The 23,484-nt window shown below is 37.6% G+C and overlaps 1 protein-coding gene and 1 long non-coding RNA gene across 7 annotated transcripts; one reads left to right on the forward strand and one right to left on the reverse strand.

Annotated features, from left to right (window-relative positions):
• Positions 1-1,698: 1,698 nt before the first annotated feature.
• Positions 1,699-23,347, reverse strand: LOC122845328 (golgin subfamily A member 6-like protein 22). Of its 6 annotated transcripts, none has more exons than XM_044141535.1 (5): positions 23,204-23,347; positions 23,029-23,095; positions 18,809-19,394; positions 9,104-18,075; positions 1,699-5,478 (listed from the first exon to the last, which is right to left on the reverse strand). In XM_044141535.1, the coding sequence occupies exons 4-5, from the start codon at positions 9,590-9,592 to the stop codon at positions 3,847-3,849; spliced, it is 2,121 nt and encodes a 706-aa protein (XP_043997470.1). In that variant the 5' UTR covers positions 9,593-18,075; positions 18,809-19,394; positions 23,029-23,095; positions 23,204-23,347; the 3' UTR covers positions 1,699-3,846. The 6 variants fall into 5 exon arrangements, 2 of the variants coding, with proteins under 2 accessions (XP_043997470.1, XP_043997471.1); XR_006373009.1 differs by having other exon boundaries at positions 23,168-23,347; XR_006373011.1 differs by having other exon boundaries at positions 18,809-20,107; positions 23,204-23,341.
• LOC122845329 lies at positions 20,103-21,233 on the forward strand. The gene is made up of 2 exons (XR_006373012.1): positions 20,103-20,227; positions 20,618-21,233. It is a non-coding gene; the product is annotated as an uncharacterized LOC122845329 (long non-coding RNA).
• Positions 23,348-23,484: the final 137 nt, after the last annotated feature.

Genomic DNA, 23,484 nt, shown 5'->3' on the forward strand with positions numbered 1-23,484 from the left:
CTCTTTCAAATACCTCTTTATAACCAGCCACATTTTCCTTCTGTTCAGTAAGACAAAGAAGCTTCTGTCCCAAACCAACAGAGAGGTTTTCTACACCTGCAATCCTTTGTTGTATCCGGGCCATTTTCACTTGAATGTTTTCACTTAGTTTCTCTTTTATGTATTGGATCTGTCCTTGGTGACGTTCTGTTATTTGACTTTTATCCAAGCCACTTGGTGTCAACCCAGGCCTCTCTCTCTCAAGTTCTATATTCTGTATTGAAAGCATTTCTTCTTCTGGCTTGTGCGTCCTCATATAATCCACTTGTTGCTTTTCCTTTTGGGTGGTGATCATTGCAGCTTTAATCCAGTCTCTCATCTGACTAACAGTTGTCATCAAACGTTGCATCTCTTCCTTTTCTTTCTGTAGTAGAAGTCTTTTAGATTGTAGTTCCTGTGCTTGCGTTTGGAACAGGTGATCTTTCCGTTCTCTGCCTTGTCGTTTTAGGGCAGTCGTGTTCATGATGTCATGGAGTCTTTCATGATTTCTTTGGACTGAAACCGACAAATGTCTAAGTTTGAGTTTCTCTTTGTCGATCTCTGCCAAGCAACTGCTGGCTTCTTCTGCCTTCTGGTCTAGTTCAGCCTTTGTGATGTTTATTCTCTCTTTCTTCTTGAATATCTTGTTTTTCTTGTTGCAGTATTACACGCTCTGTCTGGATATTGGACATCAACACTTCCAAGGCCTCTTTTTCTTTGTCTACTTTGTCAGCCGCTCTTTCCAGATTGTGTGTTTCCGTTTCAGTTCTTCCTTCGTTTTGTTTAGATCTTTTATATCCCTGTCCACCATTTGTTTCCATTGATGTCCCATCACTTCTCTCTGATTCCTCAAGGAAGAAATGATGGATGTTAGATTGACCTTTTCTCTTTCAACTACCTCTTTGTAAGGAGTTAGTGTTTTCATCTGGTCACCAATAGACGAAAGACTTTTCTCCACTGAAATACATAATAACTGTGTGTCTTTATGACCTTTGTGTAATCTTCTCATTTTAACATTGGTCAAGTCACACGCTTTGTCCTTTACTCCTTCAAGTCTTAGTCTTAGGTTTGCTGTTGGCTTCATTACATCCAAGAGTTCATCTTGTCTCATTTTGCACTCTGACAATTCTCTTTCCAGGCGCTCCTTCTCACTTGACAGTTTCTCTCTGTCTTTTCCAATGTTCTTCTTCATGGAAATGATTTGTTCTATGTCTTTATGGACACTGCTCCTGGAATCTTTAACCTTTTCCTTCATGCTGTTAGCATTCTTCATCCAAGCCTCCAGCTCTTGTCTTTTCTCCTGTAATTTCTTCCTACAGAGTTCCAGATTTTGTGTTTGTGTGAGAATTTCTGGGCCTTTTTCTTCTTGTTCTTGCGGTTTTGAACTGATTGCTTTCATGAGAGCCTTCAGTTGATCGCCTTGTGTTTTCAGACTGAGGTTAAGACCTTTGAGCTTAGATTTCTCTTTGTTGACTCCATCAAAGAGATTCTTGGTTTCTTCTGTCTTCTTGTGCAGTTCCACCATTGTGCTTTCCAACTCTTGCTTATGTTGTTGAATGTCTTGCTTGTCTTGCTGTAATATTTCACTTTGTTTCTGGATGCCATTCCTAATCAGCTCTAGGACCAGTTTGTCTTTCAACATCTTTTGTTTCTCTACTTCCAGATCCTGCTTTTCTTTTATCAGGGTTGCTTCAAGAGAAGTAACTTTTCTTTTTCCCAGTTGATTGTTTGCTTCCAACGGTTGTCCATATCTTCTCTTTGTTTTAGTGTATCACAAAGGAGACCATTGAGAATTCCCTTTTCTCTTTCAAATACCTCTTTATAACCAGCCACATTTTCCTTCTGTTCAGTAAGACAAAGAAGCTTCTGTCCCAAACCAACAGAGAGGTTTTCTACACCTGCAATCCTTTGTTGTATCCGGGCCATTTTCACTTGAATGTTTTCACTTAGTTTCTCTTTTATGTATTGGATCTGTCCTTGGTGACGTTCTGTTATTTGACTTTTATCCAAGCCACTTGGTGTCAACCCAGGCCTCTCTCTCTCAAGTTCTATATTCTGTATTGAAAGCATTTCTTCTTCTGGCTTGTGCGTCCTCATATAATCCACTTGTTGCTTTTCCTTTTGGGTGGTGATCATTGCAGCTTTAATCCAGTCTCTCATCTGACTAACAGTTGTCATCAAACGTTGCATCTCTTCCTTTTCTTTCTGTAGTAGAAGTCTTTTAGATTGTAGTTCCTGTGCTTGCGTTTGGAACAGGTGATCTTTCCGTTCTCTGCCTTGTCGCTTTTAGGGCAGTCGTGTTCATGATGTCATGGAGTCTTTCATGATTTCTTTGGACTGAAACCGACAAATGTCTAAGTTTGAGTTTCTCTTTGTCGATCTCTGCCAAGCAACTGCTGGCTTCTTCTGCCTTCTGGTCTAGTTCAGCCTTTGTGATGTTTATTCTCTCTCTTTCTTCTTGAATATCTTGTTTTTCTTGTTGCAGTATTACACGCTCTGTCTGGATATTGGACATCAACACTTCCAAGGCCTCTTTTTCTTTGTCTACTTTGTCAGCCGCTCTTTCCAGATTGTGTGTTTCCGCTTTCAGTTCTTCCTTCGTTTTGTTTAGATCTTTTATATCCCTGTCCACCATTTGTTTCCATTGATGTCCCATCACTTCTCTCTGATTCCTCAAGGAAGAAATGATGGATGTTAGATTGACCTTTTCTCTTTCAACTACCTCTTTGTAAGGAGTTAGTGTTTTCATCTGGTCACCAATAGACGAAAGACTTTTCTCCACTGAAATACATAATAACTGTGTGTCTTTATGACCTTTGTGTAATCTTCTCATTTTAACATTGGTCAAGTCACACGCTTTGTCCTTTACTCCTTCAAGTCTTAGTCTTAGGTTTGCTGTTGGCTTCATTACATCCAAGAGTTCATCTTGTCTCATTTTGCACTCTGACAATTCTCTTTCCAGGCGCTCCTTCTCACTTGACAGTTTCTCTCTGTCTTTTCCAATGTTCTTCTTCATGGAAATGATTTGTTCTATGTCTTTATGGACACTGCTCCTGGAATCTTTAACCTTTTCCTTCATGCTGTTAGCATTCTTCATCCAAGCCTCCAGCTCTTGTCTTTTCTCCTGTAATTTCTTCCGACAGAGTTCCAGATTTTGTGTTTGTGTGAGAATTTCTGGGCCTTTTTCTTCTTGTTCTTGCGGTTTTGAACTGATTGCTTTCATGAGAGCCTTCAGTTGATCGCCTTTGTGTTTTCAGACTGAGGTTAAGACCTTTGAGCTTAGATTTCTCTTTGTTGACTCCATCAAAGAGATTCTTGGTTTCTTCTGTCTTCTTGTGCAGTTCCACCATTGTGCTTTCCAACTCTTGCTTATGTTGTTGAATGTCTTGCTTGTCTTGCTGTAATATTTCACTTTGTTTCTGGATGCCATTCCTAATCAGCTCTAGGACCAGTTTGTCTTTCAACATCTTTTGTTTCTCTACTTCCAGATCCTGCTTTTCTTTTTTCAGGGTTGCTTCAAGAGAAGTAACTTTTTCTTTTTCCCAGTTGATTGTTTGCTTCCAACGGTTGTCCATATCTTCTCTTTGTTTTAGTGTATCACAAAGGAGACCACGGAGAATTCCCTTTTCTCTTTCAAATACCTCTTTATAACCAGCCACATTTTCCTTCTGTTCAGTAAGACAAAGAAGCTTCTGTGCCAAACCAACAGAGAGGTTTTCTACACCTGCAATCCTTTGTTGTATCCGGGCCATTTTCACTTGAATGTTTTCACTTAGTTTCTCTTTTATGTATTGGATCTGTCCTTGGTGACGTTCTGTTATTTGACTTTTATCCAAGCCACTTGGTGTCCACCCCGGCCTCACTCTCAAGTTCTATATTCTGTATTGAAAGCATTTCTTCTTCTGGCTTGTGCGTCCTCATATAATCCACTTGTTGCTTTTCCTTTTGGGTGGTGATCATTGCAGCTTTAATCCAGTCTCTCATCTGACTAACAGTTGTCATCAAACGTTGCATCTCTTCCATTTCTTTCTGTAGTAGAAGTCTTTTAGATTGTAGTTCCTGTGCTTGCGTTTGGAACAGGTGATCTTTCCGTTCTCTGCCTTGTTTTAGGGCAGTCGTGTTCATGATGTCATGGAGTCTTTCATGATTTCTTTGGACTGAAACCGACAAATGTCTAAGTTTGAGTTTCTCTTTGTCGATCTCTGCCAAGCAACTGCTGGCTTCTTCTGCCTTCTGGTCTAGTTCAGCCTTTGTGATGTTTATTCTCTCTCTTTCTTCTTGAATATCTTGTTTTTCTTGTTGCAGTATTACACGCTCTGTCTGGATATTGGACATCAACACTTCCAAGGCCTCTTTTTCTTTGTCTACTTTGTCAGCCGCTCTTTCCAGATTGTGTGTTTCCCGTTTCAGTTCTTCCTTCGTTTTGTTTAGATCTTTTATATCCCTGTCCACCATTTGTTTCCATTGATGTCCCATCACTTCTCTCTGATTCCTCAAGGAAGAAATGATGGATGTTAGATTGACCTTTTCTCTTTCAACTACCTCTTTGTAAGGAGTTAGTGTTTTCATCTGGTCACCAATAGACGAAAGACTTTTCTCCACTGAAATACATAATAACTGTGTGTCTTTATGACCTTTGTGTAATCTTCTCATTTTAACATTGGTCAAGTCACACGCTTTGTCCTTTACTCCTTCAAGTCTTAGTCTTAGGTTTGCTGTTGGCTTCATTACATCCAAGAGTTCATCTTGTCTCATTTTGCACTCTGACAATTCTCTTTCCAGGCGCTCCTTCTCACTTGACAGTTTCTCTCTGTCTTTTCCAATGTTCTTCTTCATGGAAATGATTTGTTCTATGTCTTTATGGACACTGCTCCTGGAATCTTTAACCTTTTCCTTCATGCTGTTAGCATTCTTCATCCAAGCCTCCAGCTCTTGTCTTTTCTCCTGTAATTTCTTCCTACAGAGTTCCAGATTTTGTGTTTGTGTGAGAATTTCTGGGCCTTTTTCTTCTTGTTCTTGCGGTTTTGAACTGATTGCTTTCATGAGAGCCTTCAGTTGATCGCCTTGTGTTTTCAGACTGAGGTTAAGACCTTTGAGCTTAGATTTCTCTTTGTTGACTCCATCAAAGAGATTCTTGGTTTCTTCTGTCTTCTTGTGCAGTTCCACCATTGTGCTTTCCAACTCTTGCTTATGTTGTTGAATGTCTTGCTTGTCTTGCTGTAATATTTCACTTTGTTTCTGGATGCCATTCCTAATCAGCTCTAGGACCAGTTTGTCTTTCAACATCTTTTGTTTCTCTACTTCCAGATCCTGCTTTTCTTTTTTCAGGGTTGCTTCAAGAGAAGTAACTTTTTCTTTTTCCCAGTTGATTGTTTGCTTCCAACGGTTGTCCATATCTTCTCTTTGTTTTAGTGTATCACAAAGGAGACCACTGAGAATTCCCTTTTCTCTTTCAAATACCTCTTTATAACCAGCCACATTTTCCTTCTGTTCAGTAAGACAAAGAAGCTTCTGTCCCAAACCAACAGAGAGGTTTTCTACACCTGCAATCCTTTGTTGTATCCGGGCCATTTTCACTTGAATGTTTTCACTTAGTTTCTCTTTTATGTATTGGATCTGTCCTTGGTGACGTTCTGTTATTTGACTTTTATCCAAGCCACTTGGTGTCAACCCAGGCCTCTCTCTCTCAAGTTCTATATTCTGTATTGAAAGCATTTCTTCTTCTGGCTTGTGCGTCCTCATATAATCCACTTGTTGCTTTTCCTTTTGGGTGGTGATCATTGCAGCTTTAATCCAGTCTCTCATCTGACTAACAGTTGTCATCAATCGTTGCATCTCTTCCTTTCTTTCTGTAGTAGAAGTCTTTTAGATTGTAGTTCCTGTGCTTGCGTTTGGAACAGGTGATCTTTCCGTTCTCTGCCTTGTCGTTTTAGGGCAGTCGTGTTCATGATGTCATGGAGTCTTTCATGATTTCTTTGGACTGAAACCGACAAATGTCTAAGTTTGAGTTTCTCTTTGTCGATCTCTGCCAAGCAACTGCTGGCTTCTTCTGCCTTCTGGTCTAGTTCAGCCTTTGTGATGTTTGTTCTCTTTCTTCTTGAATATCTTGTTTTTCTTGTTGCAGTATTACACGCTCTGTCTGGATATTGGACATCAACACTTCCAAGGCCTCTTTTTCTTTGTCTACTTTGTCAGCCGCTCTTTCCAGATTGTGTGTTTCCCGTTTCAGTTCTTCCTTCGTTTTGTTTAGATCTTTTATATCCCTGTCCACCATTTGTTTCCATTGATGTCCCATCACTTCTCTCTGATTCCTCAAGGAAGAAATGATGGATGTTAGATTGACCTTTTCTCTTTCAACTACCTCTTTGTAAGGAGTTAGTGTTTTCATCTGGTCACCAATAGACGAAAGACTTTTCTCCACTGAAATACATAATAACTGTGTGTCTTTATGACCTTTGTGTAATCTTCTCATTTTAACATTGGTCAAGTCACACGCTTTGTCCTTTACTCCTTCAAGTCTTAGTCTTAGGTTTGCTGTTGGCTTCATTACATCCAAGAGTTCATCTTGTCTCATTTTGCACTCTGACAATTCTCTTTCCAGGCGCTCCTTCTCACTTGACAGTTTCTCTCTGTCTTTTCCAATGTTCTTCTTCATGGAAATGATTTGTTCTATGTCTTTATGGACACTGCTCCTGGAATCTTTAACCTTTTCCTTCATGCTGTTAGCATTCTTCATCCAAGCCTCCAGCTCTTGTCTTTTCTCCTGTAATTTCTTCCGACAGAGTTCCAGATTTTGTGTTTGTGTGAGAATTTCTTTTTTCTTCTTGTTCTTGCGGTTTTGAACTGATTGCTTTCATGAGAGCCTTCAGTTGATCGCCTTGTGTTTTCAGACTGAGGTTAAGACCTTTGAGCTTAGATTTCTCTTTGTTGACTCCATCAAAGAGATTCTTGGTTTCTTCTGTCTTCTTGTGCAGTTCCACCATTGTGCTTTCCAACTCTTGCTTATGTTGTTGAATGTCTTGCTTGTCTTGCTGTAATATTTCACTTTGTTTCTGGATGCCATTCCTAATCAGCTCTAGGACCAGTTTGTCTTTCAACATCTTTTGTTTCTCTACTTCCAGATCCTGCTTTTCTTTTTCAGGGTTGCTTCAAGAGAAGTAACTTTTTCTTTTTCCCAGTTGATTGTTTGCTTCCAACGGTTGTCCATATCTTCTCTTTGTTTTAGTGTATCACAAAGGAGACCATTGAGAATTCCTTTTCTCTTTCAAATACCTCTTTATAACCAGCCACATTTTCCTTCTGTTCAGTAAGACAAAGAAGCTTCTGTCCCAAACCAACAGAGAGGTTTTCTACACCTGCAATCCTTTGTTGTATCCGGGCCATTTTCACTTGAATGTTTTCACTTAGTTTCTCTTTTATGTATTGGATCTGTCCTTGGTGACGTTCTGTTATTTGACTTTTATCCAAGCCACTTGGTGTCAACCCAGGCCTCTCTCTCTCAAGTTCTATATTCTGTATTGAAAGCATTTCTTCTTCTGGCTTGTGCCTCATATAATCCACTTGTTGCTTTTCCTTTTGGGTGGTGATCATTGCAGCTTTAATCCAGTCTCTCATCTGACTAACAGTTGTCATCAAACGCTTGCATCTCTTCCTTTTCTTTCTGTAGTAGAAGTCTTTTAGATTGTAGTTCCTGTGCTTGCGTTTGGAACAGGTGATCTTTCCGTTCTCTGCCTTGTCGTTTTAGGGCAGTCGTGTTCATGATGTCATGGAGTCTTTCATGATTTCTTTGGACTGAAACCGACAAATGTCTAAGTTTGAGTTTCTCTTTGTCGATCTCTGCCAAGCAACTGCTGGCTTCTTCTGCCTTCTGGTCTAGTTCAGCCTTTGTGATGTTTATTCTCTCTTTCTTCTTGAATATCTTGTTTTTCTTGTTGCAGTATTACACGCTCTGTCTGGATATTGGACATCAACACTTCCAAGGCCTCTTTTTCTTTGTCTACTTTGTCAGCCGCTCTTTCCAGATTGTGTGTTTCCCGCTTTCAGTTCTTCCTTCGCTTTTGTTTAGATCTTTTATATCCCTGTCCACCATTTGTTTCCATTGATGTCCCATCACTTCTCTCTGATTCCTCAAGGAAGAAATGATGGATGTTAGATTGACCTTTTCTCTTTCAACTACCTCTTTGTAAGGAGTTAGTGTTTTCATCTGGTCACCAATAGAAAAGACTTTTCTCCACTGAAATACATAATAACTGTGTGTCTTTATGACCTTTGTGTAATCTTCTCATTTTAACATTGGTCAAGTCACACGCTTTGTCCTTACTCCTTCAAGTCTTAGTCTTAGGTTTGCTGTTGGCTTCATTACATCCAAGAGTTCATCTTGTCTCATTTTGCACTCTGACAATTCTCTTTCCAGGCGCTCCTTCTCACTTGACAGTTTCTCTCTGTCTTTTCCAATGTTCTTCTTCATGGAAATGATTTGTTCTATGTCTTTATGGACACTGCTCCTGGAATCTTTAACCTTTTCCTTCATGCTGTTAGCATTCTTCATCCAAGCCTCCAGCTCTTGTCTTTTCTCCTGTAATTTCTTCCGACAGAGTTCCAGATTTTGTGTTTGTGTGAGAATTTCTGGGCCTTTTTCTTCTTGTTCTTGCGGTTTTGAACTGATTGCTTTCATGAGAGCCTTCAGTTGATCGCCTTGTGTTTTCAGACTGAGGTTAAGACCTTTGAGCTTAGATTTCTCTTTGTTGACTCCATCAAAGAGATTCTTGGTTTCTTCTGTCTTCTTGTGCAGTTCCACCATTGTGCTTTCCAACTCTTGCTTATGTTGTTGAATGTCTTGCTTGTCTTGCTGTAATATTTCACTTTGTTTCTGGATGCCATTCCTAATCAGCTCTAGGACCAGTTTGTCTTTCAACATCTTTTGTTTCTCTACTTCCAGATCCTGCTTTTCTTTTTCAGGGTTGCTTCAAGAGAAGTAACTTTTCTTTTTCCCAGTTGATTGTTTGCTTCCAACGGTTGTCCATATCTTCTCTTTGTTTTAGTGTATCACAAAGGAGACCATTGAGAATTCCTTTCTTTCAAATACCTCTTTATAACCAGCCACATTTTCCTTCTGTTCAGTAAGACAAAGAAGCTTCTGTCCCAAACCAACAGAGAGGTTTTCTACACCTGCAATCCTTTGTTGTATCCGGGCCATTTTCACTTGAATGTTTTCACTTAGTTTCTCTTTTATGTATTGGATCTGTCCTTGGTGACGTTCTGTTATTTGACTTTTATCCAAGCCACTTGGTGTCAACCCAGGCCTCTCTCTCTCAAGTTCTATATTCTGTATTGAAAGCATTTCTTCTTCTGGCTTGTGCGTCCTCATATAATCCACTTGTTGCTTTTCCTTTTGGGTGGTGATCATTGCAGCTTTAATCCACTCTCTCATCTGACTAACAGTTGTCATCAAACGTTGCATCTCTTCCTTTTCTTTCTGTAGTAGAAGTCTTTTAGATTGTAGTTCCTGTGCTTGCGTTTGGAACAGGTGATCTTTCCGTTCTCTGCCTTGTCGTTTTAGGGCAGTCGTGTTCATGATGTCATGGAGTCTTTCATGATTTCTTTGGACTGAAACCACAAATGTCTAAGTTTGAGTTTCTCTTTGTCGATCTCTGCCAAGCAACTGCTGGCTTCTTCTGCCTTCTGGTCTAGTTCAGCCTTTGTGATGTTTATTCTCACTTTCTTCTTGAATATCTTGTTTTTCTTGTTGCAGTATTACACGCTCTGTCTGGATATTGGACATCAACACTTCCAAGGCCTCTTTTTCTTTGTCTACTTTGTCAGCCGCTCTTTCCAGATTGTGTGTTTCCCGTTTCAGTTCTTCCTTCGTTTTGTTTAGATCTTTTATATCCCTGTCCACCATTTGTTTCCATTGATGTCCCATCACTTCTCTCTGATTCCTCAAGGAAGAAATGATGGATGTTAGATTGACCTTTTCTCTTTCAACTACCTCTTTGTAAGGAGTTAGTGTTTTCATCTGGTCACCAATAGACGAAGACTTTTCTCCACTGAAATACATAATAACTGTGTGTCTTTATGACCTTTGTGTAATCTTCTCATTTTAACATTGGTCAAGTCACACGCTTTGTCCTTTACTCCTTCAAGTCTTAGTCTTAGGTTTGCTGTTGGCTTCATTACATCCAAGAGTTCATCTTGTCTCATTTTGCACTCTGACAATTCTCTTTCCAGGCGCTCCTTCTCACTTGACAGTTTCTCTCTGTCTTTTCCAATGTTCTTCTTCATGGAAATGATTTGTTCTATGTCTTTATGGACACTGCTCCTGGAATCTTTAACCTTTTCCTTCATGCTGTTAGCATTCTTCATCCAAGCCTCCAGCTCTTGTCTTTTCTCCTGTAATTTCTTCCGACAGAGTTCCAGATTTTGTGTTTGTGTGAGAATTTCTGGGCCTTTTTCTTCTTGTTCTTGCGGTTTTGAACTGATTGCTTTCATGAGAGCCTTCAGTTGATCGCCTTGTGTTTTCAGACTGAGGTTAAGACCTTTGAGCTTAGATTTCTCTTTGTTGACTCCATCAAAGAGATTCTTGGTTTCTTCTGTCTTCTTGTGCAGTTCCACCATTGTGCTTTCCAACTCTTGCTTATGTTGTTGAATGTCTTGCTTGTCTTGCTGTAATATTTCACTTTGTTTCTGGATGCCATTCCTAATCAGCTCTAGGACCAGTTTGTCTTTCAACATCTTTTGTTTCTCTACTTCCAGATCCTGCTTTTCTTTTTTCAGGGTTGCTTCAAGAGAAGTAACTTTTTCTTTTTCCCAGTTGATTGTTTGCTTCCAACGGTTGTCCATATCTTCTCTTTGTTTTAGTGTATCACAAAGGAGACCACGGAGAATTCCCTTTTCTCTTTCAAATACCTCTTTATAACCAGCCACATTTTCCTTCTGTTCAGTAAGACAAAGAAGCTTCTGTGCCAAACCAACAGAGAGGTTTTCTACACCTGCAATCCTTTGTTGTATCCGGGCCATTTTCACTTGAATGTTTTCACTTAGTTTCTCTTTTATGTATTGGATCTGTCCTTGGTGACGTTCTGTTATTTGACTTTTATCCAAGCCACTTGGTGTCAACCCAGGCCTCTCTCTCTCAAGTTCTATATTCTGTATTGAAAGCATTTCTTCTTCTGGCTTGTGCGTCCTCATATAATCCACTTGTTGCTTTTCCTTTTGGGTGGTGATCATTGCAGCTTTAATCCACTCTCTCATCTGACTAACAGTTGTCATCAAACGTTGCATCTCTTCCTTTTCTTTCTGTAGTAGAAGTCTTTTAGATTGTAGTTCCTGTGCTTGCGTTTGGAACAGGTGATCTTTCCGTTCTCTGCCTTGTCGTTTTAGGGCAGTCGTGTTCATGATGTCATGGAGTCTTTCATGATTTCTTTGGACTGAAACCGACAAATGTCTAAGTTTGAGTTTCTCTTTGTCGATCTCTGCCAAGCAACTGCTGGCTTCTTCTGCCTTCTGGTCTAGTTCAGCCTTTGTGATGTTTATTCTCTCTCTTTCTTCTTGAATATCTTGTTTTTCTTGTTGCAGTATTACACGCTCTGTCTGGATATTGGACATCAACACTTCCAAGGCCTCTTTTTCTTTGTCTACTTTGTCAGCCGCTCTTTCCAGATTGTGTGTTTCCGTTTCAGTTCTTCCTTCGTTTTGTTTAGATCTTTTATATCCCTGTCCACCATTTGTTTCCATTGATGTCCCATCACTTCTCTCTGATTCCTCAAGGAAGAAATGATGGATGTTAGATTGACCTTTTCTCTTTCAACTACCTCTTTGTAAGGAGTTAGTGTTTTCATCTGGTCACCAATAGACGGAACTTTTCTCCACTGAAATACATAATAACTGTGTGTCTTTATGACCTTTGTGTAATCTTCTCATTTTAACATTGGTCAAGTCACACGCTTTGTCCTTACTCCTTCAAGTCTTAGTCTTAGGTTTGCTGTTGGCTTCATTACATCCAAGAGTTCATCTTGTCTCATTTTGCACTCTGACAATTCTCTTTCCAGGCGCTCCTTCTCACTTGACAGTTTCTCTCTGTCTTTTCCAATGTTCTTCTTCATGGAAATGATTTGTTCTATGTCTTTATGGACACTGCTCCTGGAATCTTTAACCTTTTCCTTCATGCTGTTAGCATTCTTCATCCAAGCCTCCAGCTCTTGTCTTTTCTCCTGTAATTTCTTCCGACAGAGTTCCAGATTTTGTGTTTGTGTGAGAATTTCTTTTTCTTCTTGTTCTTGCGGTTTTGAACTGATTGCTTTCATGAGAGCCTTCAGTTGATCGCCTTGTGTTTTCAGACTGAGGTTAAGACCTTTGAGCTTAGATTTCTCTTTGTTGACTCCATCAAAGAGATTCTTGGTTTCTTCTGTCTTCTTGTGCAGTTCCACCATTGTGCTTTCCAACTCTTGCTTATGTTGTTGAATGTCTTGCTTGTCTTGCTGTAATATTTCACTTTGTTTCTGGATGCCATTCCTAATCAGCTCTAGGACCAGTTTGTCTTTCAACATCTTTTGTTTCTCTACTTCCAGATCCTGCTTTTTTCTTTTTCAGGGTTGCTTCAAGAGAAGTAACTTTTTCTTTTTCCCAGTTGATTGTTTGCTTCCAACGGTTGTCCATATCTTCTCTTTGTTTTAGTGTATCACAAAGGAGACCATTGAGAATTCCCTTTTCTCTTTCAAATACCTCTTTATAACCAGCCACATTTTCCTTCTGTTCAGTAAGACAAAGAAGCTTCTGTCCCAAACCAACAGAGAGGTTTTCTACACCTGCAATCCTTTGTTGTATCCGGGCCATTTTCACTTGAATGTTTTCACTTAGTTTCTCTTTTATGTATTGGATCTGTCCTTGGTGACGTTCTGTTATTTGACTTTTATCCAAGCCACTTGGTGTCAACCCAGGCCTCTCTCTCTCAAGTTCTATATTCTGTATTGAAAGCATTTCTTCTTCTGGCTTGTGCGTCCTCATATAATCCACTTGTTGCTTTTCCTTTTGGGTGGTGATCATTGCAGCTTTAATCCAGTCTCTCATCTGACTAACAGTTGTCATCAAACGTTGCATCTCTTCCTTTTCTTTCTGTAGTAGAAGTCTTTTAGATTGTAGTTCCTGTGCTTGCGTTTGGAACAGGTGATCTTTCCGTTCTCTGCCTTGTCGTTTTAGGGCAGTCGTGTTCATGATGTCATGGAGTCTTTCATGATTTCTTTGGACTGAAACCGACAAATGTCTAAGTTTGAGTTTCTCTTTGTCGATCTCTGCCAAGCAACTGCTGGCTTCTTCTGCCTTCTGGTCTAGTTCAGCCTTTGTGATGTTTATTCTCTCTCTTTCTTCTTGAATATCTTGTTTTTCTTGTTGCAGTATTACACGCTCTGTCTGGATATTGGACATCAACACTTCCAAGGCCTCTTTTTCTTTGTCTACTTTGTCAGCCGCTCTTTCCAGATTGTGTGTTTCCCGTTTCAGTTCTTCCTTCGTTTTGTTTAGATCTTTTATATCCCTGTCCACCATTTGTTTCCATTGATGTCCCATCACTTCTCTCTGATTCCTCAAGGAAGAAATGATGGATGTTAGATTGACCTTTTCTCTTTCAACTACCTCTTTGTAAGGAGTTAGTGTTTTCATCTGGTCACCAATAGACGAAAGACTTTTCTCCACTGAAATACATAATAACTGTGTGTCTTTATGACCTTTGTGTAATCTTCTCATTTTAACATTGGTCAAGTCACACGCTTTGTCCTGTACTCCTTCAAGTCTTAGTCTTAGGTTTGCTGTTGGCTTCATTACATCCAAGAGTTCATCTTGTCTCATTTTGCACTCTGACAATTCTCTTTCCAGGCGCTCCTTCTCACTTGACAGTTTCTCTCTGTCTTTTCCAATGTTCTTCTTCATGGAAATGATTTGTTCTATGTCTTTATGGACACTGCTCCTGGAATCTTTAACCTTTTCCTTCATGCTGTTAGCATTCTTCATCCAAGCCTCCAGCTCTTGTCTTTTCTCCTGTAATTTCTTCCGACAGAGTTCCAGATTTTGTGTTTGTGTGAGAATTTCTGGGCCTTTTTCTTCTTGTTCTTGCGGTTTTGAACTGATTGCTTTCATGAGAGCCTTCAGTTGATCGCCTTGTGTTTTCAGACTGAGGTTAAGACCTTTGAGCTTAGATTTCTCTTTGTTGACTCCATCAAAGAGATTCTTGGTTTCTTCTGTCTTCTTGTGCAGTTCCACCATTGTGCTTTCCAACTCTTGCTTATGTTGTTGAATGTCTTGCTTGTCTTGCTGTAATATTTCACTTTGTTTCTGGATGCCATTCCTAATCAGCTCTAGGACCAGTTTGTCTTTCAACATCTTTTGTTTCTCTACTTCCAGATCCTGCTTTTCTTTTTTCAGGGTTGCTTCAAGAGAAGTAACTTTTTCTTTTTCCCAGTTGATTGTTTGCTTCCAACGGTTGTCCATATCTTCTCTTTGTTTTAGTGTATCACAAAGGAGACCACTGAGAATTCCCTTTTCTCTTTCAAATACCTCTTTATAACCAGCCACATTTTCCTTCTGTTCAGTAAGACAAAGAAGCTTCTGTCCCAAACCAACAGAGAGGTTTTCTACACCTGCAATCCTTTGTTGTATCCGGGCCATTTTCACTTGAATGTTTTCACTTAGTTTCTCTTTTATGTATTGGATCTGTCCTTGGTGACGTTCTGTTATTTGACTTTTATCCAAGCCACTTGGTGTCAACCCAGGCCTCTCTCTCTCAAGTTCTATATTCTGTATTGAAAGCATTTCTTCTTCTGGCTTGTGCGTCCTCATATAATCCACTTGTTGCTTTTCCTTTTGGGTGGTGATCATTGCAGCTTTAATCCACTCTCTCATCTGACTAACAGTTGTCATCAAACGTTGCATCTCTTCCTTTTCTTTCTGTAGTAGAAGTCTTTTAGATTGTAGTTCCTGTGTTTGCGTTTGGAACAGGTGATCTTTCCGTTCTCTGCCTTGTCGTTTTAGGGCAGTCGTGTTCATGATGTCATGGAGTCTTTCATGATTTCTTTGGACTGAAACCGACAAATGTCTAAGTTTGAGTTTCTCTTTGTCGATCTCTGCCAAGCAACTGCTGGCTTCTTCTGCCTTCTGGTCTAGTTCAGCCTTTGTGATGTTTATTCTCTCTCTTTCTTCTTGAATATCTTGTTTTTCTTGTTGCAGATTTGCGCGTTGTGTCTCAATATCCTGCTTGATTTTCTCTTTGTAGGTCTCTGCCAATGAGCTGTTAGCTTCTTTTGATTTCTGGTTTATTTCTGTCTTTGGTAATTCCACCTTGTTTTTTCTTGTTGCAGTGAGTTGATTTTCATGTCGTAATATTCTTTCTTTTATATTTTTTATAATGTCTATCAGTTTCACCATTTTCACGCTATTGTCTTCTAATTTTATACACATGTTTGAAAGAGATTCCTGAGTTGCTTTAATTTTATGTAACTCTGTTCTTTTTTTTCTGTTCTTCAAAGTTATCTTTTTCATCAGTACTTGAAGAGTTTCCATGTTTGTTTTCACATGTTTTTCCAGATTGTCAGTCGTTTTCTTTTTATTGATTTCCCCCAATGGGTCTTTAGCATCCTTTCTTTTTTTCAGTTTCTTTTTTCTTGTTTCGTCAGACATCATTTCAGTTATTAATGCTTTTCGCTTTTGTGCTGTTTGTTTAGTTGTCAACGATGCGATCCTTAACTCCTGCTTATGCGTAACCTTCCTTTGTTTCCATGTTTCATCCACATCCCTTGTAGCTTGTTTGGTCATTTTATCCATTCCTATCAAGGATTTGATTCTGGTTATGTTTTCTTTTACTGAGTTGTTCTCAACTGTTAATGCTTTGACTTCATTTCTCTTTTTGTCTAAACCAACATTTTGTTGCTTGAGAAATTGACATATTTCACTTTTAACTGTTTCTAAATAGCCATAGATCTTTACTCCGAGGTCTCGAATATCGTTGATGGTACTTATAAGTCCTGGAAATTTGTGTAACATTTCATATTTTGTGTTTGTGATTTTCCACCCATTCTTTTCCAAATCCTTTGGTTCATTTTCACTCGAAACGCAGACAACTGTCCTCTGGTCTTGTGTATTTTGGTTGTCATGGAACATTGCTGCCCTTGGTTGTTTCAGTTTTAATTTTAACATCTCTAATTCATCCTGCTCTCTTCTGATTTTCTCCAGTCTTTGGTCTAGTTCTCTTCTCTTTCTTTGTACCTCCCTCTTAAATGATATCTTTGCTTCTTTTATTTCATTCATCATTCTTTCATTCTTTTCCCCTTCTCTCACCATTTTTTTAAAAATGGCATTATTTTCTTTTCTTTTGATTTCCAGCTCGGTATTCAGCACCTCTATTTCTGCTATTTCTCTTGTCCATTTAATGCTGTCCTGCCCTTCAGTCATATGCTGTTTTTGTCTTTCATTTGTTTCACTTAACAAAGCCTTTTTATTATGTTCAATTTTCATTTGTGACAGTTTTCCATTCTGTCCCTCAGTTCCAGTTTCTTGTGCCAACATCTCACTTACTTTTCTTAATATGTCTTGTATCACTGTTTCACTTAGTTCTAGGTTTTGCTCCTCTCTTTTACATTTCCTATAATTAAATTGATTCATTATCAGCTTTATTTTCTCAATCAGTCTTTCTTGATGTGGTGTGAGCACTAAGAAATCTTCGGATGTTTCTTCAGCTTGTGTTGCTTTTGTACTTGTGAATGGTTTGTCCCTTGCCAATTTCTCAGATCTTTTTCTGTTTTCTCTTTCAAATAGAGATTCTCTTTCGTTTTCATGTCCAAGTTCAGTCTTTAGTTTTTCAGTTAAAGCTTTATGCTGAGAGGTTAAAAGGTAGATTTCGTTCCAGCGTTGTTTTGAAGCTTCAATCTTCTTGTTTAAATCTTCAATCATTCTTACTTTAGCATCACTCTTCTTCATATTACACATTATTACTTTGCTTCTCTCTTTGGCCTTACCAGCTATTTTTTCAATGTCATTTTGACATTTTCGAATCTTTTCCAACTGCCGCTGATTCCCTTCAGATTTTCTTTGTATTTGTGTTTTTAGCATTTCTAATTCATCCCTCTCTCGTAAGATATTCTCCAATTTAAGATCCAGTTCTCTTCTCTTTTTCGTCATTGTACTTTTCTGACTGCATGTATCTACATTGAGATTCAGTCTCTTCTGCCCCACTTCCATTTCCAAAAGCTTCTGAAACTGTCTGAGATCCTGCAGTAGTCCCTTGATTTCATTATCAATAAGGTCTTTGGTCTCATTACCTGTTCCATATTGGCACCCAATTTCTGGTTTGATCAATTTCAAGACTTGCTGAGTTTGATATATCCTAGCCCAGAGTCTTTGTAAATCTGTAAGTTGAAGATACTTTCCATCAGAACATACTTGTGTCTCTTTAGCAAGTGCCTGGGGATCCTTCCATTTTTCCACTTTGTCAAGCTTTTGCTCAACATTAGTAGTTTTTGTCTGATCTTTCAAGTCAGTCTGCATTATTTGTTTCTTAAAAACATTTGTTCTCTTCATCAGATGATCCCTCAGTTGTACGTCTTGCAGCAGTTTACTTTCTACAGTCCCCATTTCCCTGATTATAACTTCAGCGTCTTCCTTCTGACACTGTAGTTCATCTAATTCTGTGACAATACTTCTCATTTTTAGAGCTTTATCTTGCAATTTTCTAATATTTGTTTTGATTTGCACCTTTAAGACTTCCTCTTGCTCATTTAGCATATATATCTGCTTTTCCAATGCCGGTATTTCTTGTGAAAATGATTCTCTCTGACCAATATGTTTTGAAAATTTCTCATGGTTTTCTGTCTTTTCTTCAATTACATAACCTTCTGATGTTCGAATGTTCTCCAAAGGATTTTTTTCTGCAGCTGATTTTTTTGCTTTGTCAGTCAGAATTTCTGATCTTACTTCTCTATGGGTGCCATCAAGTTTTTCTTTCAGAAGTCCGGAAGTAACTGGAGGCTGTGACAATTTCCATTCGTTGATCTGGTTCTTTATGCATGTCAGCCTGTCCTAAACATAGCATCACAGATGTATTAGCATGTTTTAAACTGCAAGATCTTCCAAGTAGAAAAAGACATTCTGTCTGTCAGAAATGGCTTCAAAATGTGGGAGTTTAGAGAATAGAAGTGTAAAATTGTCCAAGTATTATCTTCTAAGTTAGAACTAATAATTATCTATAACCGTCAGTTGCTTTTCAGTTTCAGTTGGAAAAAAATACAGAGCTCATCTACTTTAAGTTGTTTTTAAAAACAGTTTAGAATGACCAACATTACTATGCAGACATTTCTTTTTGCACTTTCTTGGCCCTAGAAAGCATTTTCTCACAACCAGCCATTTGCTGGTTTGCTTTCCAAAATGTATCTGTTTGCAGTCTGAATTCCAAACCCAGAGCCTGCTCACATACTAAAGCTAAAATAGCCAGTAACTCTGTGGCAGAGACTAGAATATGTGTAATTGGTCATTTAAAGATTGTCCCTGTTGTACTGTGAAAAAAGAATGTTCTTAAATAAATGTACATTGGGGAAAAAAAGCAAAGATTTCATGTTATCATAATGTTGCACTAAAGGCAATAACTGTATTTAAAGCCTGAAGAAATTGTTCTCCAAAATTAAACTTGAAAAACACAAATACAAAAAACGATTTAAAAAAAAAAAGCTTTTCCACTTGTGCATTTTAAAAATAACTTTTCAAATGTTTGGCTTCCTACTTTTAGTTAATAAAGCAAAATTTAAAAAAGACTTACCATGTATGATTTGAGTTCATTGCTCTTTTTGATCTTCTGTTGGGTTTTGAGCATTTCCTCGTTTGTGCTTCTAATTTCTTCAGTAGTTTTTTCTAAATTAAATTTTATTTTTTCTGAAATCAAAAGTAAAGTCAATATTTCTTTACTTTTTTTTTCAGTCTCTTGTCTTTGCTGGTCCATTTTTTTCTTCAGAATGTCTAACTGATCACCTTCTTGAATTATTTTCTCCAACTTCTGGTCAAGCTTTTTTCTCCTTTTCTCAGCCTGAAAACTCACCCATTTCATTTGGGTCTTTTCTTCAAACAAGTGTTTCTTGCAAAGTTTTGTGTCTTCTCTAATCATATGCAACATTTCTCTGATTTCATCTGGTTCAAAAATTACTCTTTCCATGTCAGGCCTCACTTTTTTCTTGAAATATTTGAGTCTACCTTTCTCTCTTCTCATATTTTCCCAAGAATGCTTGACATCTTCAGCTTCTTGGCTCATGAGTTGCTTTTGCCCTTCCATTTTGTCCCTTTTGCGTTCCATATTTGTTTTTTATGTATCTGCAGTCAGTTTTCCATTTTCTTCATATTGTTTTGGTGTTCTGTTCAAAAGAAAATGAGAAAGCAAAAGAAATTAGGAAAAACTTAAACTACACTGCTGCAGTGTAGTATCTCATCAGATTTACAGATTGTATCTTGCGGTGCACATAAGCATAATAATTACAGTTATGTCAGCTGAGAACTGATTACGTTGGGCTTTTCTTTGCCCTTTGGTTATCACTTTATTTGACGGGATGTGAATAAGCCTGACATGACACTTTCATAAACGTGACACAACACCAGTCATAAATATTTATATTTATGATTTTATGTATGTTTATGATTCATATTTATGAAGACTAAGTTTATATTAGACAAAATATTTAAGTTTTCATATATATTTATGACTGTTGTCATAAAGTGTCATTTGGTAAATCTTGATACTGTTAATACAAAGTTCAAAATGTCTTTGTTATGAGAACTTGACATTAACCAAGAGATTATGGATCTAACATAAATTTGTTATGAAAGTATTACAAATTAACTTTAAAAATTATGTAGCTTTATGTGGTAATATTGTATTGCTCTGCCATGTTGTTTAGTCTTAAATTTCTTAATTTAATTGATCCTAAAGTTTTACAGCAAGATGTCTACAAAGGACTTATGAGCTTTGCTTTTGAAACATTATTTAAGGCTGTTTTAAGTAGTGCAATACACCGTCTCCACCAGTGAGAGGCAGTAGTTGTCATCATCATCTTGTGGGAGAAGGACCTCGCTGCAGCAAACGGAAAGGGTTAGGGTTAGACCCCAGGGATTATGTTAAGTAACCCAACATTATAACGGCCAGACCTCCTTTTTAAAAAGATGCTGAAGTTTGTCACCTAATACATATGAGGTAGGTGTCTTATTAACTTTACATTTTCTTTGAGAAAATAACAAATAATTATGTTTCTCTTTCTTTGTAATGTTAGTTATGAGCAATTCAAGTCAATAATACTTTGCTGTAAATTAATGTTGGCTAAAGTTATTAAACTGTATGTCTGTATGAACTTCTGCCAAACAAATATTTGATCAGAATAATTTTGTTCAGCTTTAGTCATTATGCTTCTTGTATTAAAAAAATCAGAATATTACACTTTATAACAACCAGTCATGTTAACTTGACATTTGTCTGCCAGTCTACTATTCTGAGAGTGCAGCAAGGGAGATTCTTGGAATGGTACTTAAATAAGTGCTGATTTAAGTCCACATTGTTTTTTTAATTTGTTTTTGTGTCTTTTTTAAGTGACCACAGTGGATTGAGTCATCACCCACTATGAGAATGTCCTGGAGAAATTCACCAAGTTTGAATTCATGAAGGGACTTTCACCGTTATTAACAGACCACAACTATTGCAAGAACAGCTATAATTTCTGAGCATTTCTGGACACTTTCAAAGAGCTGTTTCCAGGAAGGAAGATCTCCCTGTTTCCAGAGCATTACAGGAAGGCTATAATGAAGGAGATGGCTGACACATTCAAAGCAAAAAAAAAATAAAAAATTTTAGGATTCTTTAAAAACCTAAAACAGAATTACTTATCCTTTAACTTATGAAAAAAGGTTCTTTCAATCAGTATTTCAGAGTTACAATATGCTGGCCAGACGTTAAAGTGTCTGTTTGAAAAGCAGGTAATCTTTTGTTTTATTCCCTTATACAAAGGGTTTGTTCTACAGCTATGATGGTACTTATAAATAGTCCAGTGTATTCCACCTTATTTGTGATAAAACTTTGTTAACATAGCATTTGAGACTGTAATGACATCTTCATAGGTCTTGCTGCTTGTTTCACTTCATGTAAAAGAAATTATTAATGACTATTATTAAATCATTTGACATTGTAATAAAGCTTGATGCAATCTTTATTGTTGGTCCTACTTGTTTCGCTTTATTTCAGGTAGGGGAAATATTAATTACTGTTATGTTAAACATTTTGACAGTGTATTAACATTTAAGGGCATTATTATGACTACTATTATGACATATGGTGATTTGTGGTTAATGTCAAGTTGTCATAACAAAGACATTTTGAATAACATCAACTTTACATTAAAAGTGTCATGAGTTACTGAATGACACTCTATGACAACAGTCATAAATATTCATGAAGACTTATTCATGTTTATGATAGTGTCATGACAGTCTTATGTACACCCCGTCAAATCAAGTGTTACCATGCTGGGTGTTTCTATAACTTGATTGTATTATTAACCATGTGCAGAAACATGCTCCACAGCAGAGGAAGGTCTAATGACTTCTGGGTCATTGACTTGGTATTTCTGACCAAACTGTATCAAACATATTTCACAAGGACAACCTAAGGAAGTAATGCCAATTTTTTATCTTTTATTTCAGTGCATCAGAGACACAATTAATGGCAGGTTGTAAAAGTGGGATGATTTTATTTTCATATTAAAATTTTCAAAAGTGTATTAGTTAGTATTGAAATCACTAAAGCAGCAGTGTCCAACAATGCTTGTGTGCAGTTTTTACTGATGCAAGGCCTTTTAAAGTCAGAACAGACAAATTAAAGTCTCCTGGAAATGGAAAATATACAGTGCAAAGCAAATAGTTTATCTTTTGTGAGCCATGTTTTTACTTTAAACTCGTAGTAAATAGGACCACAAACATTCACATGTATCAGATGCATCCATTTATTACTGCAATAATAATTTTAAAAAGTCTTTGTAGTTTTGCTACAAAAAAAAAAAAAAAAAAAGAATACAAAATATTGTGAATTCCTAAGTACTTTCAACTTGACATTTTGGGCTCCCATGGCAAAACATTTGGACAGCCCTACTGTAAAAGGTAAGAAAGGACTTTCTGTGAGACATTTGCTTGTTTGCTCTTCAGTTTTAATCTGGGTGGAATTCAGGCTACATGCATCTTGTCACATTGGCAACATTTTCAGCACCACCCTTTCTCACCAAAGTTCATAAAGCAAAAGACTCAAAATAATAAACTATGCTCAAATACTCTCCAAGAGTGCAACATTTATTATGACTGGGAAAGTTTAATGTCATGAAGAGGACCATAGCCTGATCCCAGCAAGTCACTTTCACATTTAACTGTTAATTGTTTTTAGTCATTATATATGACCGGGAGTTGGACACGGATATTTAGAGATATGTAAACTATTTTATGTGTATTGGAGATGTATCTCAGCACATACCCAATAAAAGAATTCTGTCTGTCAGGAATGATCTGACAATTACACTAATATTGGGAATAATATTTCAATCAGGTCTGCTTATGCAATAGTTCATTGTGAATCATATTTAAATTTTACAGCAATTGTTTTGTAAGCACAAAATAACATATATTATTTGTTCAAGTATTGACACCACTTTTACAATGTTTTATCACATTTTGAGAGATTACTGTCTCATTTCCAATCAAAAATAAATTTCTACTTTGGATGAAATTAGCAATATGAATATTTTGGACTTAACTGTCTTCTATTTCAACAGAAAAACATGTACGTATATGGAGAAATGTACAATTGCTGTATAAAAAGTGCAAAAAGCTAGCTTCATAACTGTGCTCACTTAACCAGCTTTTAAAATGGCAGTTTTTGTTTAAAAGCAGTTTGCCAGATTGTTACATGTTGACTTTGCAGCATGTGCCCTCCCCATAATCTGTCAGATTATGAAAACTCACCATTTTCTCCAAATATAGCCATGCTCCAAAGTTACAATATCAAAGGTGATGCCATCACAATACAGACCTGAATAGAAATGATAAAAAATGAATCAGAAAATTATCCAAAGGTATAAAGGTAAAGTATTTCTTTATGTACCTCAGTTGTTGTTCCATTTCCATTTCTTAAACCTACCAAAATGATGCTGCATTTCATCTGTCAAGAGTAATGGAATGCGTGTTAGGCTGCTCTTACATCTGCTCTAAAACTTGTACATTTGAAAGTGTGAACTAAGTACTGAGAAAGTGCCTGAATGATTGGATCCTGGTAGCTGTTTCTAAACTGAAACGTCATGCTCACCAAGTCTGGATTCTGCTGATAAGGGAGGGACATGTCTGGCATAAACATACCCCCCCGACCTCCCCCCACACAGATATACACATTTACACACATTGGATATATATATCCAGGACACG

This window comes from Gambusia affinis, linkage group LG15 (genome assembly GCF_019740435.1).
Source record: "Gambusia affinis linkage group LG15, SWU_Gaff_1.0, whole genome shotgun sequence".
Classification (NCBI taxonomy): Eukaryota; Metazoa; Chordata; class Actinopteri; order Cyprinodontiformes; family Poeciliidae; genus Gambusia; species Gambusia affinis.